The sequence below is a fragment of the Arachis ipaensis genome, chromosome B2 (assembly GCF_059453495.1).
Source record: "Arachis ipaensis isolate K30076 ecotype BB chromosome B2, ASM5945349v1, whole genome shotgun sequence".
Lineage (NCBI taxonomy): Eukaryota > Viridiplantae > Streptophyta > Magnoliopsida > Fabales > Fabaceae > Arachis > Arachis ipaensis.
Window position 1 is genome coordinate 1,228,034 of NC_142437.1, and position 19,518 is coordinate 1,247,551.

At 35.2% G+C, this 19,518-nt stretch overlaps 2 protein-coding genes across 4 annotated transcripts; both read right to left on the reverse strand.

Annotated features, from left to right (window-relative positions):
• Nucleotides 1-12,921: 12,921 nt before the first annotated feature.
• On the reverse strand, nucleotides 12,922-14,408 carry PLIM2B (GATA type zinc finger transcription factor family protein). Its single transcript, XM_016323138.3, has 5 exons — nucleotides 14,146-14,408; nucleotides 13,931-14,030; nucleotides 13,721-13,746; nucleotides 13,538-13,627; nucleotides 12,922-13,455 (listed from the first exon to the last, which is right to left on the reverse strand). The coding sequence occupies exons 1-5, from the start codon at nucleotides 14,278-14,280 to the stop codon at nucleotides 13,117-13,119; spliced, it is 690 nt and encodes a 229-aa protein (XP_016178624.1). The 5' UTR covers nucleotides 14,281-14,408; the 3' UTR covers nucleotides 12,922-13,116.
• An 841-nt stretch (nucleotides 14,409-15,249) lies between these two features.
• Nucleotides 15,250-19,012, reverse strand: LOC107621075 (propionyl-CoA carboxylase). 3 transcript variants are annotated; one of them, XM_016323132.3, is made up of 12 exons: nucleotides 18,911-19,012; nucleotides 18,413-18,479; nucleotides 18,109-18,310; nucleotides 17,819-17,893; nucleotides 17,625-17,726; nucleotides 17,364-17,404; nucleotides 17,173-17,286; nucleotides 16,786-17,091; nucleotides 16,603-16,707; nucleotides 16,217-16,524; nucleotides 15,919-15,958; nucleotides 15,250-15,826 (listed from the first exon to the last, which is right to left on the reverse strand). In XM_016323132.3, the coding sequence occupies exons 2-12, from the start codon at nucleotides 18,455-18,457 to the stop codon at nucleotides 15,299-15,301; spliced, it is 1,866 nt and encodes a 621-aa protein (XP_016178618.1). In that variant the 5' UTR covers nucleotides 18,458-18,479; nucleotides 18,911-19,012; the 3' UTR covers nucleotides 15,250-15,298. The 3 variants fall into 3 exon arrangements, with proteins under 3 accessions (XP_016178618.1, XP_016178610.1, XP_020970104.1); XM_016323124.3 differs by having other exon boundaries at nucleotides 16,603-16,722; nucleotides 18,911-19,011; XM_021114445.2 differs by lacking the exon at nucleotides 18,911-19,012 and adding an exon at nucleotides 18,856-18,908 and having other exon boundaries at nucleotides 16,603-16,722.
• Between the last annotated feature and the right edge of the window lie 506 nt (nucleotides 19,013-19,518).

Sequence of the window (19,518 nt, forward strand, 5' to 3'; positions counted from 1 at the left end):
GACCGTATTGTTAGACTTATCAGTAAATGGGTAATTTTTTATCATCAACAACATGATATAGCATTTTGCATATTGATAGAGGGTTCTGAATCATTAGTATTGGGCGGTATTTGTTGGACACGTTCTCGAAGTCATGTAAATTTTAATGAGAAAATCTCTCTCTTTTGCGTTCCATGCTTTACAGGAGGTCTGGTATCAAATAAACGCTCAACCAACTCCCAAATTCCGATCCGATACCAAGTATGAAAGTAATTAAAGCACCCACCAACGGACTCTCCGTTAGCACATAGCTCGAGGTGGTAGGAAACGTCTTGGAGGGTGATCGTGCACTCATCCCACGGTATGTGAAAGGTGTGGGTCTCTAAACGCCAACTTTCCATAAATGTTGTGATCATGGAGTTATCAAAGACGAAGTCCCTCAGTGTTACGGTGTCGTCAAATCCAGTCTCCCTCAGGTAGGAGAAAATGACATCCGGTAGTGAAAATCTGTGACTAACTCTCCTGGGCAAAAATAGACAACCCCTCTGGTAAATAATAAAAAATCCAAATCAAAAGTGTGTCAACCTATAAAGCTATAAAAATTTCGGTTTACATAATCCTACCATCAGACGTTTACATAACAACTTAAATTGAATTATAAAATTAAGTTAACAAATAACTAGACATACGTCTACAATATAAAATCATTTAAATAAAACCAGTTAATTAAGAAATGAATAACTAAATTAATAAACGTCTATATAATTAAATCTAAATAAAAATGTCTAAATAAAAAATTCGTAACTAAATTAGCAAATGTTTATGTAATTTAAAGTAAATAAACATAATCACTTAAACAAATAACAACTTTCATTTTTCATCTAATTCATAAGGTAGATTACGTAAAAACATTTACTAAAATAAAGAACAACGACTACACCATCAACTTAATAACTTAATCTAAGTTATAACAACTTTAAATTAAAAATTTAGGAATTTTTATCTTGACTAAATACAAACCTCTACATATTCGGACATAATCAAGTTTACCAATAATTTTTAATAATCCCTTTTTTTATAACTAAAGTCGTTAAAAAAAAACTTAGTAACCTACATCAAAGGAAAACATACCGAAATAAATATTTAACTACCAAATCCATGTCAAAATATGTCTAACATTACACTGGGTTGTTTAAACTATTTCGAACAATATATTCCTACGTCTAATATCTACTCCACAGTACTTCTATAAAGTACCCACACTATGGCAATACATTTCATGTTTAACATAAACATTAAATGAAGAACAAGACCAACCTCAAAGTTGGTTGTCCCGGCAACGTGCCACGTCGCGTTCAGTCAATTAATGTCCGCATCTTGCTGATCGGCGCGTGTCATAATCTTGAAGTAAATTGTAAATTTGATTAGAGAAGGATAAAAAGAGGAGAAAATTTCAGGAAACATACGGTTTAAGATTTTTCTTTGTGCTGTGAACGAAACTCCTATATATAGGCACGCGTGGTCTTATTTCGTTTACAGTGTAAACGAAATAATACTTCACGTATTGTTATACCCACAAAAAAAAAAGGGAAACGGAAGTGCATAGTCACGTGGGGGGCACATGCCCCCACTTAAACCCCTTCTCCCTTCTTATTCTCTCGAGCCTATCCCTCCTTCTCTCTTTTATTTTTCATTTCCTTCATACAAATCAAAACCAAACCCTCTCTTTTCGTTCATCTCCTCTTTCATTCCATCTTCTTCATTTCAAAATCTTCATCCAACCACAACACACCAATTTCATTTTATCCTTTTATTTTATCTCTATTTTAATATATCATCTATATCCAAAGTAAATTTTTATTTTTCACAACCTCAAATCAAGAAGTTCATACTAATGAGTAAAGGAAGCATTCAAATTCTGAGTTTCTATTATTATTGAGACTTCAAGGTAACTCTTTGACTCAATAATTAGCTATATCTCAAATTTTTAGCATCCCATACTTGTGGGTATAGCAAAATCCGAAATTAGGGTTATTAGGATTAGGAAATTTCGGGCTTTTGTCAAGGTGAGTAAGATTATGTTAATTGACAATATTAGTAGCTCACAAATATCATTATTGTCATATTTCTAGAGTTGTAGAATTATTGGACATCATTTGGTAGCTCGTTGACGCGCTCAGAGTTGCTTCCGGTTCTTTGGAATCAAGTTGTGAGTGGATATTATATCTATAATTGTTTTTAAATATATTATTATTAATATTTTTGTTGAACCATTAATTTTGGAGTTTGGAAATATTTTATTATTGTGATTGTTGAATTTTTGAAATAAATATTGATTTGTGAAACTTACAATTTTATAAAAATACACACGAGAGGTTATTTACGTATTTTGTAAAGCATACATGTTTTTTTATTTGACTTTATTAAATTTTAATTAAATTTTAGTATGTATTCTTATGTATAATTTTATTTAATATGAAAATTTAGTAATATGTTATAATTATTAGAGATTTGTTATAAATGATTTGGTTTGGATTGGTTTGGGAGACTCTGACTAGAAAACCGTAGTTAACGGCGGTTATGACGTTAACTTAGATGCATCTAACTCAGACCTCAGCTAGCAGGGGCGTTGCTAGCCCAACGTGTAGGCCACACGTTGGATCTGTTGTACCGTACGGGCACACTAGAGGAAAGGGCTACCCTTAGAGGTGGAGCCGTCCTAGGTGTGTAATATTTGATTTGATTTGACTTCTGGAATGAGAACTCTCATTTCAGTTCATCCGCTTAACTACTTATCTATTTGTTTGCATAATTAATTATTATGAATTTCTCATCTATGAAAGGAAATATAATTTTCAAGGTAAACTCTGTATTGTCTCGTGTGGGTTATAGATGTAATGTTTGCTCACTGAGTTGCAAAACTCACCCTATTATATTCCTATGTTTTTCAGATACAGGAGTCATTCCAGGTTCCATTCCACCTGCCTCTCAGTAGATCTTAGTCACTTTGGTGAGCCCTTCTTCTTTCCAAGGGCTAAGTAATTATGTAATGGAACCTTGCTCAAAATTTAGATTATGTCAATGCTCCATATGTCACAGGCAGGATCCTCGTGTGGGTTATGTTATTTTGAATCTTGAACTGTTTAGGTAGTAATTATGATTTGGTGATGTAAGACTTATGGTTTTAACTATATACTCTAGTTATCAACTTGATATATATATATGATGCGTACTCTGGATATATTTGGTTGTGGATATGATTGGAGTATGTTGTTGTTGTTGTCGTTGGAAATTGATGTTTATTGTTGATACAGAGAGTTAATATTTATGTGGGTAAGGTCCTAGAAACAGAGAAAATTCTGTCCGTTTTTCTGAAAAATTTGGTCGTTTGGCTTGCTGAGGGACTTGTCCCTTGAGCGCCAGTCATGGCTGGGTTCGAGCCATGACAAAGTGGTATCAGAGCTTTAGGTTTTCCTGTGTAATATGGAGCAAGTGTTCTTTAGTAAGATCACAATTGTGCAAATGGAAGCCGGCCCATTTTCACAAAGTGTGATGTTACTAGAGGCCTATAGGAAGTTGTCATCAATCCTTTGTTCTCATGATTCTTTCTGTCTGTCCTATTCTCTTTGAACTCCAAATACATATGTCGTTGGTGATTCAATCGCTTTACTTACTCGATAGGTGGAAGATGCCACCTAAGAAAAGGCGTGGTGGAGCTGTTGGTGCTCCTGATACTGCTGAATCCAATAGGGCAGTTTCTCCGCCACTTGGAGCACTTCGACAAAGGCCAAGGAGCCAAAGAATAGCTGATAGGCGCGAAGGAGAGATACCCCGCGAGAGAGTTCAAGAGAACCCCGCAGTAAGAGAGACTCAACCGGACTTAGCAGCTGAATTAAGGGGAATGAATCAAACCCTTAATGCGGTATTACAGGTTCTAACAAACCAAATCAGGGGCGGAGCAGGAATTCCTAATATGCCAAATCCTCAGCCTCATAGAGTTCATCAATTGTTTGGGGATCAAGAGCCGCCAATTGAAAAATATTTGAAGTTGAATTCGTCCACTTTCAATGGAGATTCATTGGATGAAGATCCACAACAATATCTAGAGGATGCAAAGAAAGCTATTCGAGCTCTCAAATGCACCAAGGAATGGGCTGTTGAGTTAGTATCCTACAACTTGCGTGGTTCAGCAAGATATTGGTATGAGTCTCTTCTTGAAAGCAAAGAAGCAGCTGAACTTCCTCCTCCTTCTTGGGAAGAGTTCACTGAAGAGTTTCTCGCTCGATTTTATCCAGCTAACAAGCAAGCAGAAAATTCAATTGCCTTTGAAAGATTAAGGCAAGAGAATATGACAGTGACTGAGTATGCTAAGGAGTTTACTAGACTTTCTAAGAGTGCTCCGTACTTGGTGAATTCAGAAGAGATGAAAGTTCGTCATTTCGTTCGTGGATTGACAGAACCTATGTTCACTACTCTTATGCCTGAAGTTGGACGCATGTCTTTTAAGGATGTCCTAAACTCTGCTTATGGAATTGAAGCTGGGATAGCGGAGAGAAATGCTTTTAAGGACGTTGGTAAGAAGCCTAAGATGAAGGGACAATTTTCTGGTGGAGCTAGTTCAGGAGGATTTCAGTCTCATCATGGTCAGACTAATCAGCAAGGTTATTCGGGATATCGAGCTCGTTCTCAAACATCTTTTGGTGGGGTTGCTTCTTTTGGATCTGTTCCTATGAGTGTTTCGAGTCCAAGACCTTTTATTGGGGGCACCCCTCAATCTAGCGGACATGGTTCTAATCAGACAAGACCAACTAAATCTTACTGCCAGCAATGTGGGATTTACCATTCCAGTATATGTTTCAAGGCTACTGGTGCATGTTTTGGTTGTGGTCAATCTGGTCATCTTAGGAGGGATTGTCCAAATCCTAGAAGAGGCTTTGCTCCAGGTATTGCACGTCCTACAACACCAATACCATCATCTTCAGCTATGTCTATTGGAAATTCTTCTGGTCCTAGTGGCAGAGGAGCTGGTGGCAGGAGTCAGACTTATAACAGAGGAGGGAGCCAAAGAGGAAGAGGTCAGCCACGTGTGTATGCTTTAACACGTCAAGATGCTCAAGCTTCTAATGCTGTGGTGGCAGGTACTTTACAAGTTTGTTCTTTAGATGCTCGAGTGTTATTTGATACGGGTTCTCATTATTCATATGTATCTCCATATCTTGCATCTCGTTTCGATAAACAACCTCAACTGTTATCCCACCCATTTCATGTTGGCACTCCACTTGGAGTCTCCACGGTGGTTCGAGTCGTGTTTCGGTCTTGTGTTGTTAGAATTAATACGGTTGAATCCTTAGCTGATTTGATCCTTTTAGAACCAATGGAAGATATTGATGTCATCTTAGGCATGGATTGGTTAGCAGCTTGTCGTGCTGATATGGGCTGCTATTCCAAAACTGTGAAGTTTGACATACCGGGTATCTCACCTTTTGTTTTTAAGGGTGATGATTGTTCCACTTTAGCTAGCATCATCTCATCTATGAGTGCTATGCAATTGATGGATAAGGGAAACCAAGAATTTCTGGCAGTTGTTAGAGATGTTGATGCCGAAGTGCCTAGTCTTGATCAGGTTCTTATTGTTAGAGAATTCCCTGACGTGTTCCCTGATGAGCTATCGGGGATGCCGCCTGACCGTGAAGTTGAGTTTTCCATAGAATTGGCTCCGGGAGTCCAACCTGTGTCCATTCCTCCCTATTGTATGGCTCCAACTGAGTTACGAGAATTAAAAGTTCAATTGGAAGATATGCTAGAGAAAGGATTCATTCGTCCTAGCACTTCTCCGTGGGGAGCTCCCGTTCTATTCGTAAAGAAGAAGGATGGAACGATGCGACTATGTGTAGATTATCGTCAGCTTAATAAAATAACTGTTCGCAACAAGTATCCATTGCCAATGATTGATGATTTGTTTGATCAACTTCAAGGAGCTACCTATTTCTCAAAAATCGACTTGCGTTCAGGGTACCATCAATTGAAGATAAAAGAGGGAGACATTCCAAAAACTGCTTTTCGTACTCGTTATGGACACTATGAGTTCTTAGTAATGTTTTTTGGTCTGACGAATGCGCCTGCAGCTTTCATGGACTTAATGAATCGAGTCTTCAAACCTTTCTTAGATCGCTTTGTTATCGTCTTCATCGATGATATCTTGGTGTATTCGAAAAGTGCTACGGAGCATGAGTATCATTTGAGGATTGTGTTACAAACCTTAAGGGATCACAAGCTCTATGCTAAGTTTTCTAAATGTGAGTTTTGGCTTGATCAAGTGACATTCTTGGGGCATGTGATATCAAAAGATGGAATCATGGTGGACCCAAAGAAGGTTGAAGCCGTTCAGAAGTGGCCAAGGCCTACTACAGTGACAGAAATTCGTAGTTTTCTAGGGTTGGCCGGTTACTATCGGCGATTCATCAAGGACTTCTCGAGAATTTTGGCACCATTAACCAAGTTAACTCAAAAGAACGTGAAGTTTCAATGGTCAGAAGCTTGTGAGGAAAGTTTCCAGACACTTAAGGCTTGTCTAACCTCAGCACCAGTTCTTGTTTTACCTTCTGGGTCTGGGGGATTCTCAGTCTTTTGTGATGCATCTCGGATAGGACTTGGTTGCGTATTGATGCAGCATGGCCGCGTTATTGCCTATGCCTCGCGACAACTCAAGAAGCATGAACAGAATTATCCAACTCATGACCTGAAAATGGCAGCAGTCGTCTTTGCTTTAAAGATTTGGAGGCACTACCTTTATGGTGAGACCTGTGAAATCTATACGGATCACAAGAGTTTAAAGTATATATTTCAACAGAAGGATTTAAATTTGAGGCAACGGAGATGGATGGAGTTGCTAAAAGATTACGATTGTACCATTTTGTATCATCCTGAAAAGGCAAATGTTGTAGCAGATGCCCTCAGTAGAAAATCTATGGGTAGCTTGGCCCATATCACTCTTGGAAGGAGATCAATTGTTGAAGAAGTCCATCAATTGGAGGCCGGTGGAATTCAATTTGATCTTGGAGAATCAAGAGTTTTCTTAGCACATGTTCGAGCCCAATCTTCCCTGATAGAACAGATCAAGGTTGCACAAAGTGATGATTCGAAATTAAGAAAGCTTATGGAAGATGTTCGCAATGGGAGGAACTCAGACTTTTCTCTTGATCAAGATGTATTGCGTTGCGGTCAACGCTTATGTGTGCCAAATAACCCCGACTTGAAGAAAGCTATTTTGGAGGAGGCTCACAATTCTAAGTATACCGTTCATCCAGGCTCCAATAAGATGTATCAAGATTTGAAACAATTGTTTTGGTGGGAAGGCATGAAGAAAGACATAGGCGTTTTTGTTTCTCATTGCTTAACTTACCAACAGGTGAAAGCTGAACATCAAAGACCTGCTGGGTTATTGCAACAGATTGAGATACCTGAATGGAAGTGGGAAAGGATTACAATGGATTTTGTAACAGGTTTACCTCGTAGTTTTAAAGGTTTTGATTCAATTTGGATAATTGTGGATAGAATGACAAAGTCAGCTCACTTTCTTCCGGTGAAAACAACTTTCAGTGCAGCTCGATATGCTCAACTTTATGTTGATGAGATAGTTAAACTACATGGAATTCCAGTGTCCATTATTTCAGATCGCGGGCCCCAGTTTACCTCTCATTTTTGGAAATCTTTTCAAAAAGCGTTAGGAACTCGTCTGGATCTTAGCACAGCTTTTCACCCTCAAACCGATGGACAATCAGAGAGGACGATCCAGACATTGGAAGACATGTTAAGGTGTTGTGTTCTAGATTTTGGTGGAAATTGGGACAGCTATCTACCTTTGATCGAGTTCTCTTATAATAATAGTTATCAAGCCAGCATCCAAATGGCACCATTTGAGGCTCTTTATGGGAGAAGATGCAGGTCACCTATTGGGTGGTTTGAAGTTGGTGAGGTTAAGCTTTTGGGGCCAAATTTGGTACAAGATGCAGTTGAGAAGGTTCGCGTAATAAGAGAATGTTTATTAGCAGCTCAGAGTAGGCAGAAGGCTTATGTTGATAACAGAAGGCGTAACTTAGAGTTTTCAGTGGGTGATCAGGTATTTCTTCGAGTGTCGCCTATGAAAGGAGTGATGAGGTTTGGGAAAAGAGGCAAGCTTAATCCTCGTTACATTGGTCCATTTGAGATTTTGGACAGGATAGGTGCAGTTGCTTATCGCTTGGCACTACCGTCTGAGTTGTTTATGATTTATCCAGTTTTTCACGTATCAATGTTGCGCAAATACCTTCCGTACCCATCTCATGTGCTTGCACCACAAGCCATAGAGCTAAAGGAGGATTTATCATTTGAAGAGGAACCAGTGGCTATAGTTGATCGCCAAGTAAAGAAACTACGTTCTAAAGAGATAGCATCTGTGAAAGTTGTTTGGAAGAATCATTCGATAGAAGAAGCAACTTGGGAAGTGGAGGATGCCATGCGCGACAAATATCCGTATTTATTTGAGTCTGAAGGTAATAATCACATCTACCATAGTATATGAGTTCAAAATTCGGGGACCGAATTTCTTAAGGGGGAGGGAATGTTATACCCACACAAAAAAAAAAAAGGGAAACGGAAGTGCATAGTCACGTGGGGGGCACATGCCCCCACTTAAACCCCTTCTCCCTTCTTATTCTCTCGAGCCTATCCCTCCCTCTCTCTTTTATTTTCATTTCCTTTATACAAATCAAAACCAAACCCTCTCTTTTCCTTCGTCTCCTCTTTCATTCCATCTTCTTCATTTCAAAATCTTCATCCAACCACAACACACCAATTTCATTTTACCCTTTTATTTTATCTCTATTTTAATATATCATCTATATCCAAAGTAAATTTTTATTTTTCACAACCCCAAATCAAGAAGTTCATACTAATGAGTAAAGGAAGCATTCAAATTCTGAGTTTCTATTATTATTGAGGCTTCAAGGTAACTCTTTGACTCAATAATTAGCTATATCTCAAATTTTTAGCATCCCCATACTTGTGGGTATAGCAAAATCCGAAATTAGGGTTATTAGGATTAGGAAATTTGGGGCTTTTGTCAAGGTGAGTAAGATTATGTTAATTGACAATATTAGTAGCTCACAAATATCATTATTGTCATATTTTTAGAGTTGTAGAATTATTGGACATCATTTGGTAGCTCGTTGACGCGCTCAGAGTTGCTTCCGGTTCTTTGGAATCAAGTTGTGAGTGGATATTATATCTATAATTGTTTTTAAATATATTATTATCAATATTTTTGTTGAACCATTAATTTTGGAGTTTGGAAATATTTTATTATTGTGATTGTTGAATTTTTGAAATAAATATTGATTTGTGAAACTTACAATTTTATAAAAATACACACGAGAGGTTATTTACGTATTTTGTAAAGCATACATGTTTTTTTATTTGACTTTATTAAATTTTAATTAAATTTTAGTATGTATTCTTATGTATAATTTTTATTTAATATGAAAATTTAGTAATATGTTATAATTATTAGAGATTTGCTATAAATGATTTGGTTTGGATTGGTTTGGGAGACTCTGACTAGAAAATCGTAGTTAACGGCAGTTATGACGTTAACTTAAATGCATCTAACTCAGACCTCAGCTAGCAGGGGCGTTGCTAGCCCAACGTGTAGGCCACACGTTGGATCTGTTGTACCGTACGGGCACACTAGAGGAAAGGGCTACCCTTAGAGGTGGAGCCGCCCTAGGTGTGTAATATTTGATTTGATTTGACTTCTGGAATGAGAACTCCCATTTCAGTTCATCCGCTTAACTACTTATCTATTTGTTTGCATAATTAATTATTATGAATTTCTCATCTATGAAAGGAAATATAATTTTCAAGGTAAACTCTGTATTGTCTCGTGTGGGTTATAGATGTAATGTTTGCTCACTGAGTTGCAAAACTCACCCTATTATATTCATATGTTTTTCAGATACAGGAGTCATTCCAGGTTCCATTCCACCTGCCTCTCAGTAGATCTTAGTCACTTTGGTGAGCCCTTCTTCTTTCCAAGGGCTAAGTAATTATGTAATGGAACCTTGCTCAAAATTTAGATTATGTCAATGCTCCATATGTCACAGGCAGGATCCTCGTGTGGGTTATGTTATTTTGAATCTTGAACTGTTTAGGTAGTAATTATGATTTGGTGATGTAAGACTTATGGTTTTAACTATATACTCTAGTTATCAACTTGATATATATATATGATGCGTACTCTGGATATATTTGGTTGTGGATATGATTGGAGTATGTTGTTGTTGTTGTCGTTGGAAATGGATGTTTATTGTTGATACAGAGAGTTAATATTTATGTGGGTAATGTCCTAGAAACAGAGAAAATTCTGTCCGTTTTTCTGAAAAATTTGGTCGTTTGGGAGGGACTTGTCCCTTGAGCGCCAGTCATGGCTGGGTTCGAGCCATGACACGTATTTTGTTTACACTGTAAACGAAATAAATTCATTACACAACACATGTGTAAATGTTATACGGCCACCATTTTTTTAGTCTTATTTTGTTTATAGTGTAAACGAAATATATAGAGTATTATTTTTTTTACACTGTAAACAAAATAAGACGCATTTTCGTAAAAAACTGAAAAAAATATTTATTTCGATAAATAAAATATTTATTTAATTTATTTTAAAAAAATTCTCAATTTTACGACTGACCTAACTATTGGTAAATTAATCACGCATGAAATTTGAACTAAAATAATTTAATTATTACTGATGGTTTCATTGTTCAAAAAATAATTTGAATTTCTAAAAGATAAAAATCAAATTAAATTTGTTATTGAGTATTGACACAACCGTAAGTAACATATTTAAAAAATTAAATTTAATACTTTAATTAGTCACTAAAAAAAAATTTAATACTTTAATTATACCAATAATTTGACACTTTAATTTCAGTAAAGACATTTAAATTTAAGGGTTTATCTAACTTATATCTTAAAAGTACATATTAAAATAATAAATTAAGATTTTTTTAAAATACAAATAAAAAAAGTTTTGGCAGTTTTATCATGAATAACTTGTTTACAAATTAATTTTTTAAATTTAACCCATTGAGAATGGCATTGGTCCAATTCGTGCTAAAGTTAATCAAGCTGTCAATAAAAATGACTTGTTAAAAAAAATTTTGATTTTGACGATCAATCACATGATATGTCAACGATTTTGTTGTCGCTGATAGACCAGTTAAAAATCAGCCATCAATACAACGATAATGTGAAACTTTGTGGTAATATCTCTTTTTTATATATTATAATTATAAATAGATAGATAAATAGATGAGTATTTGTTGGTATAAAAGTTGACAGGTCAGACAATTCGACCATGGTAAAGCAAAAAATATCGTCCGATCCATGAGAAAGTCGAAGTATTGTGCAGGTCGAAATAATATGACCCAAGGGTTAATCTATATTAGAAGTTTCGACTTACCATAAAAGCTTGAGCATAAGGAAGTGGAATATCAATTATAAGATGGGTTGAGTCAGAAGTCTCTAAAGTCGAAATGCGCTAATTGCACGTATCCAGAAGTGGTATAGAAAACATGGGACTTAGAGACCTAGGTAAGAGAAGATGTGGAATGTCAAGACTTGGGAGTCAAGATTCTTCGTAGTCAAGACAAGGTCGTAGGTCATAAAGACCCCGAGAAAAAAGAGAAAGTTAGATCGTGTCAAGAGAGGAGCATTCTACGATTCACTTCTTATGGTCTATAAATAAGAGAAGTTCAAAACAATTTAGCGACTTCAATCAAAATACTTCACAATCACACTAACTTTCTGCAAAAATCTAAGTCACACTGACGTCAACAAAAATTATGAAATTTCAGTACAAGTGAGTGTATGGAGTCAATTTTCTGTTGTTCATTTTTATTTTTTCTTTTATTTTCTCTTTTATTTCTAATTTATTTTATTGCTTTTGTTTTCCTTTCAAGTACTTTAATTTTTTTTATTTATTTTAAATTTTAAATTATTTACTGTTTTATTTACAATTTTTATTTATTCATCTATTTTCTGTTTTGTTATTTTTATCTTTACGATTATTTTATTTTGATTTTTTTTATAGAGTATTTTTGTTTATTTTAATTTTAACTATTGCTTTCTTTGAATTTTATTTACTTTTCGATATTTTTATTTATTCGCATTTCATACATTTTATTCATTTTGGCACAAACATAAATAATTTTTAGATTGAATCTACTCTTTTTTAGGTGAGTCGAATTTGTTTTTTGCGAACTGAAATATTAATACAAACTTAATTCAACATTTTGTCGAGGTTACAAAAAATAAAGTGAAACAGAATTATTTTGAAAAAAGATCTTTGTACATATTTAATAACTATGGTAATTTTATGTGAGTTTGAATAATATGAAACTAAATGAGTATATGAATCATCTATTACTTAAACAAGTGATTTAGTTTGAGATTAGCAAAATCAAATTTGTATAAGATATATAACAATCGTACTAGGTGTTAAAAAAAATCAACTATCAATTAAATTTCTATTATTGTACTGTAACATGAAAAGGGCGGATAAATTTATATATTTATGGTGGTTAATTAATTCTATATTCCAATGGCACGTGATTGTTATAGAAGAGATATGACTAACATGATTATGTGGCGAATAAATTATTATTTATACCCATAAAAAATATAGCAATTATAACTATGAAAGATGGTCTTTGTGTGTCAATAATACTCAGATATTGGTTACGCAATTGATCAAGTATTTTTGACACACAAAAATTATTTTCTGTAATTTTATTTTTAGATGGGTACATTAATATCTTTTATGGATATAAATGATAATTTATTGTTAGGTGGCAAAACACAAATACGTATAAACACAGAGAAAAGAATATGTATATATAGATATTGTATTTGCTCAATTGATGTGTTGTTTGAAACTTTGAATAATTTGAATACATAAACCAAACCTCTTACAACAAGTAAACTCAAAAATAATGAGTGATCAGATGTGTGATGACAATGGGATTGGAGCAAAGAAAAGACCCTTCTTGCTTTGGAAAGAAAGGGATAAAAATGAAATCATGTTCCCTATATTTTCATTCAAGAGGAAGCCTCTTCTTCTTCCTCTTTTTCTTTCTTCTCCTCCTCGGTTTCATCCTCCGCTTTCTTCTCTTCCTTGTCGGCTTCAGGCTCCGCCTCAGGCTCCGGCTGCTGCACCGTCTCGTCGGGGATCTCGGAAGGATCAGAGGAATTAGTCCTCTTGTGAGCAGCAGCTTGGAGGACATGGCTGTAGTTCCCTTTCTCCATGAAGAGTTGTGCAAAGTGGTGCCTACAATAGAGGACACCATCTAAGGCAGCATAGGAAGAATGTGTCAGTGGGCACCCTGCATGAGCACACCTAAAGCAACTCTTGTGAAAGCATTCTCCCTCCAGTGTCACCTGTTTCATTCTTTTTGTCAATTCAAGTCTTTTTTTTTTATATATATAGATTAGTTATTGTGTGCAAATTTTCATCACAAACCTTCTCCAGTGGATACACTGTTTTTGAGCAAACCGAACATTTGTCCAAGGTTCCACTGAACATGGAAGAGAGTCTACTTGGGGTCCTGTTCTGAAATTATCATTATATTTCCATCTTAGAAACAAGAATAATTGAACAATCAAATAAAATAATAATAAAAATTGGTAGGATAATGTAACACACCAGGTCATTTTTCTCAGAAGACTTTGCTGCCACATTTCAAATTCATGAAACCAACACATCCAGTTAGCCAAATGAAGTAACATAATGTGACATGTGAATTAATTTTTGAGGGTGAATAAACAGAAAACAAAGAGACTTTTAACTTGTTGCATTGATGACATTTTAATTATTTAAGAAAAAAATAAATAAATTGGAGTTTGATCATCTAACCATTCTGGAAGTTCTTGCTGAAGTTGCCAGATTCCTTGAAGAGCTGTTCAAAATGTGGCCTGCAATAGAGGACTCCATCCATTGAGGAGTATGTGCTCATCTGAAAACAACATCAAAATGTTGGTATCATTGGCCACCCTTTTGCCATACAGAACAATTAAAATAAGCATATGAATTAAGGAGACAAATATGATTAAATTTTAAGGGATATATACCGTGAGAGTTCCCTTGCAGTGACTGCATTTGAAGCAATTTTTATGGTAAGGTATGCCTTCAAGAGTTAACAAATCAACCACATAAACAGTCTTTTCACAAGCAGTGCATTTATCAAGAGTTCCTGTGAATGACATTGTTTTTCTTCAAATGGGAACTTTCTTGAATTTCTCTAATCCAGCAAACTTGTTGTCTGAGGAAACAAAATGTAAGAATTTCCAACAAAGGTGCACACACACCTCAGACAAATTATTAAAAGAGGGGGTATTGAACAAAGTCTTGGATATGTCTAAGAAAAAGAAACTTATATCAAACTATTAGTGGATTAGTAATTGGTGGAGAGGGTGATTGGACACCAAAAATATTGAGGAAAACTTGCAAAAATTAGTGCTTTAATTTGTGGATATAATCTACTTGTTTGGAGTGAAAACAGGCTGGTGCCTTTGACCATTTCAATTCTTGTGTAAAATTATAGAAATGTTACAAAAATAAAAATTGATTAATATTTAGTAATCAACATGGAACATAAAAAATTGTGAACCCCCATACTTTGCTCAGTGTTTTTCTCATCAATTTTCTTTTTTATTTCTGTTGGTATTTTGTTACATGTATTGGTGATGCTTATTCGAAAAATTACTATTTATCATTTATTTAAAAAAATTCCTGTTAGTTGAATGTATTGGTTCATGGTTGCATAATTAAGTTAGTCATGGATTGAGTCCAAGATATCTTTTAGATGTTAGAATTGTCAGAAAGGCAACGTTTAAATTAATCATTTTAAAAAAAAATCATATTTAGAATAAATTAAGAAGAGAATGTAATATGTTATTTCATTTGATTTATCGTCTCCAACTATAAGTTTTGGACTTTGGCCTATAATTAGAGGAGACAAATCCAAATTAATTTGATTATTTCAACATAAAAAAAAAAAAGCTCGCCATGCATTATATACCATACAAAAGTGTAATTGTTCAAAACATTTGCCACAAACCTCAATAGAACCAATGTTGTAAGTTGTAACTACTTCTTTTGTTAATTGTTTCTTTTCTACATCAGATAAAGTAGTTCTAATAATCACCATTACACAAGAAACATAGCAACATTAATTAGTAGCAAATTTTGCATTATTTTATTCTTTAAAAAGATCAGGTAATATCATGGTGGCAACACAACTTGTTGGCAAAGTATAAGATCTGAAATTGTCTTTCCATGCCTATCAACTCTTCTGGAACAATTGACACCACCATCTAGAATGTTCCTAACAACAACATTCAATGCTTGGATTCCCTTAACTTGATATATCTCAACCTTAACATTTTCATGGACCCATTTGTCTCTATTTTTTCTTGTATCAAGATCAGGATTTGAAGAGGAGTCTATGAGTGGTGCGACCACTGACTTTATCCACTCAGGTGTAACAATTTGCTTCAACTTGTGAATATCAGGACCAAAATGTGGGATGATAGAGAAGTTGATGTCATTTCCTTTGTCTCCGGCTCTGCTGTGTGCTACCTCATAGAGTGGAATGTTTCGACCCGACGGCGCCGGGGAGCAAGCAACTTGTTGAGTATCAGCTTGTGAGAGTGCTGTGAAGCTGCATTCAGGATGAACCAATTTATTGGACAGACTACTATTTGTGTTCTGCTTCAGTGCGATTCGCCAGAAAACATCTTCACGCCTAACCTGAAGTAACAGAAAGCACTTTATTATTAAAAATGGTAATGGATGAGTGGATGACTCCAAACTTGAAAGAAAGAAAGAAAGAAAGAAAGTACCAGCTGCTTTTCTAGAAGAATCTCTTTCTTATATCCAGTACTGCATTGAAAGAAATAAAAAATACATCAACAACGAACAACAGTAAGTAGTGTAATTCGTAGAATATCCAAGTCGAGAAAGTCTATAGGGCAGCAGTTTTATTAAAATTTGGCCCGCACTTAACCAGTAAAAAGAAAGTAAGCAATTCTATACTATTAGATGTAATCTCACACCATTAAAAACACTAATGATGGCTAATTGATGGCTACAAATTACAAAAATTGCTGCCCCCTAGCACTCCTCTATGGATTCCACCACCTGACACCACCACCGCCAGCCGGTCCATTTGTATACAATGCCGTAAATTGCGTGGTAAAGCGGAGAGCGTGGTCCTTGTGCTGGAAAAGTCCATCCATGCGTAACCTAATATCTTGACTAGTATTGTCTAGGCTGCAAGCCTTGAGGCTATCAAATCCAATGATACAAGAATGTATACACTCATTGAGTCCGCCTCCGGGGAATGTTTCTTCCATCCATGATCTAACCACATATTCTGCTGCTTTACCGCGTTTAACGCATTCATATCCACCATATGATATCTCTCCCCATCCTTTCCATCCACATTCCTGTCAAGTTGAGGTCAGGGGTGAGCATTGCATTGCATCATCCATCAAGAACAACAATCATAATAACAAGAAATTCACCTTTGGAACCAACTGCAAAAGTTTATCAGGAGCTGAATTAGTAGTAGATGGTTTTGCCCCGTGACACACAACTCTGCAGCTCGATAATGGAACGAATGATACATCCTGAAAATCAATTACCTGTTCCTTTTGTTATCTTACTATCTATGCTTCATGAGATCGAAAGGAAAACCTCTCACTTACTACATCTGGGGTCACATAAGCACTGGGGTCTCCAATCTCGTACAATAATTGTTGGGCACATGTACTGAAATTCAGAACTCCACCACTTCCTTCAGCTTTGGCCACACATACTTGCCCATCATAAGAGATTTCTGCATAAGGAAGTGATAAATCCAGTAGCTGCTCAAAGGACATATCTCGGTACTTGTCTCCTGGATGCATGAAATATCCCCCTGTGAGTTGACAACCACACTCTAGAAGATGCCCTGCCATGGATCCTTGAGCAAGATGCTCCCATTCATCCCAGTTCCAACCTAGCTCATAAACCTACCAATATAAATACCAGCTTCATCATTCAGAAGGAGGTATATATAGATGAATAGCGTAAGAAAAAGGATATATAAATACCATAGGTGCTAAGAATAAAGCAGCATCTGCAACTCTTGAAGTGATTACTACGTTGGGTTGGTATTTCTCAAGACAGGCAACAATAGGAGCAGCACCCATGTATGTGCTGATACCCTTCATATGGAAAACAAATAATTGCTAAGTGAATGCATGCCTTCATTACAACACAATACAAGGAAACAGAATCTTACACCCTCCATGGTATAGGACTTCACATGTGACAATCCTGAACCTGAAAATATTGTAATTTGTAGAATGCAGAGAATAATAATAAGCAAAACTCGCAAGCAACTTGGTTTATTTCTATGGCTTAAAAATACTAGTAATAAGATAGATAAAAAATTGAAATTACAAGAACTATCACATTCACACCACACACCTTTATCCAAAAGTAGACTTTTCACAGGTAACAGTGTGAAAAAAAACAAAATTTGACAGCGAAACTCAAATACCTAAAATTGAAGTAGGCACTTCATGAGCTACAGCCACAGAAACATTAAGCCCCATGTCTCTAGCTAGTTCTAATACCTTGTGTTGTGCGCCCTGAGGATCCACTATAGATAAATACAATTGAGAAAATTAAACCATATAATATATCTACAATTATAACGTGATCCATTTAAACACAGAATTTAGATATTCTTACTAGCACCCATATTGGTAATTATGCAAGTTCCTCTTTCCAAAGCCAGAGGCAACAGTGTATGCATCCAGTCTGAAACTGCCAAGGAAAAATAACAAGGTCGGAATTTGATTGATACTTTACAAGGTGGTGGAAACTCAGGAACAGTTAACTTCATGTGAAGTTGATAGATGAGAGCCCTGTCAAATCATTTAACAACTCTCAGCTATCAACTTCACATGAAGATAACTGTACCTGAGTTTCTACCTTACAAGGTCAACAAAGATGAACACTACACTAACGGAAACACCTACTCTGAGAGTCATAACCGTCGCCACCAGACATCATGATTTGATAGCGATCGGCAAGAGTGCGCTCCGCCAGGCATTCGAGAACCAGATAGTTTAGTTCCTTGACTCTTTGAAGCAACTTAAGAGCAGCCAAAGGCCTGTCACCCCCGAACCCTGCTCCACAACCAATGTAAACCTTATTCCTCCGTCTTTCAGGACTACTTCTCTGTCCAATTTAATAACAACATGGTTAATTGAATATCTCCTTGGTGCTTTAAAACACAACACAACTAGAAACAAAACCAAATGTGAGGAGTATTTAGCTAACCAGCTTGATCAAACAATTATGAATCTCATCTTCATCAGGTTCCATTTAATTTCTTCTACAATGAAATCTGAACAAACATAAAACAAGTTAGTCCAACATGAAGAAGTAGCTCCCTGAGTTATTAAGAAAAGGAACGTTTTAATGCAACATACACTATTTAATGGTTTTATTAAAACATGGTTCATGAGTCATGATAGAATACTGCGACTTTTCCTAATCTAGCGCCAATCCGACCTAGCTAATGTTACCTTCAACTATTTATAATATCAAATCAACATATATATAATTGAAATTTACTTTCAATTTCACAAGAACACAGCACTTTTAATTCTTTTCTACAAGAGATAAAATTAAGCAGCAGAGACTAATTAAACAAGAACCATCGGTGCTAACAGTACTGAATGATGATAAGGAATTAAGGCATCAAGAAAGCAATCATTTACATGCTATAAGTGAATAATGGTAATACAAGCATAACGAAGAAAAAGTTATTGTTACCTTCTTCCACTTGGAAGGAATGAGATATAAGTATAAAACTGCAGATATAATTCTGAGAAGGGGGCACAAAAAGATTGAGCATTATTATGCATGACATATGAAGGGACCAGTTTTGTCCCATCCAAAATTAAACAATTTTAATAATTGCTTATTTATACACGTAAATATTATTTAGAATTCGTGCAAATTTAGACCATTTTTTTGTTAAATAAATTTTATCATTTGTTATTCATATACTACAACAAAAAAATATTTATTTTTTATTTAAATTTAAGTTTTATTTAATAAAAAAATATTATTCAATATATTTAAGCTCATATATTTTTATTTATTTATGCAAATACTAAATAAAAGTATAAAACAAAAAAATTTATAAAATAATTAGATTAATTAAATAAAAAAGTATAATAGACAATAAATTAATGTCTTAATTTTTATAAGAAATTGTGTGTATATATTTTTTGTAAACATTCAAAACTTTAATTTATATATGCAACATTGATCATTACATATTTATAGACTATATCTTTGATCCTGTATCAAAAATAATTTAAACATTATTTATATTAAAAGTTTTATCCAACTACAAAAGAAAATACGAAAAAAAT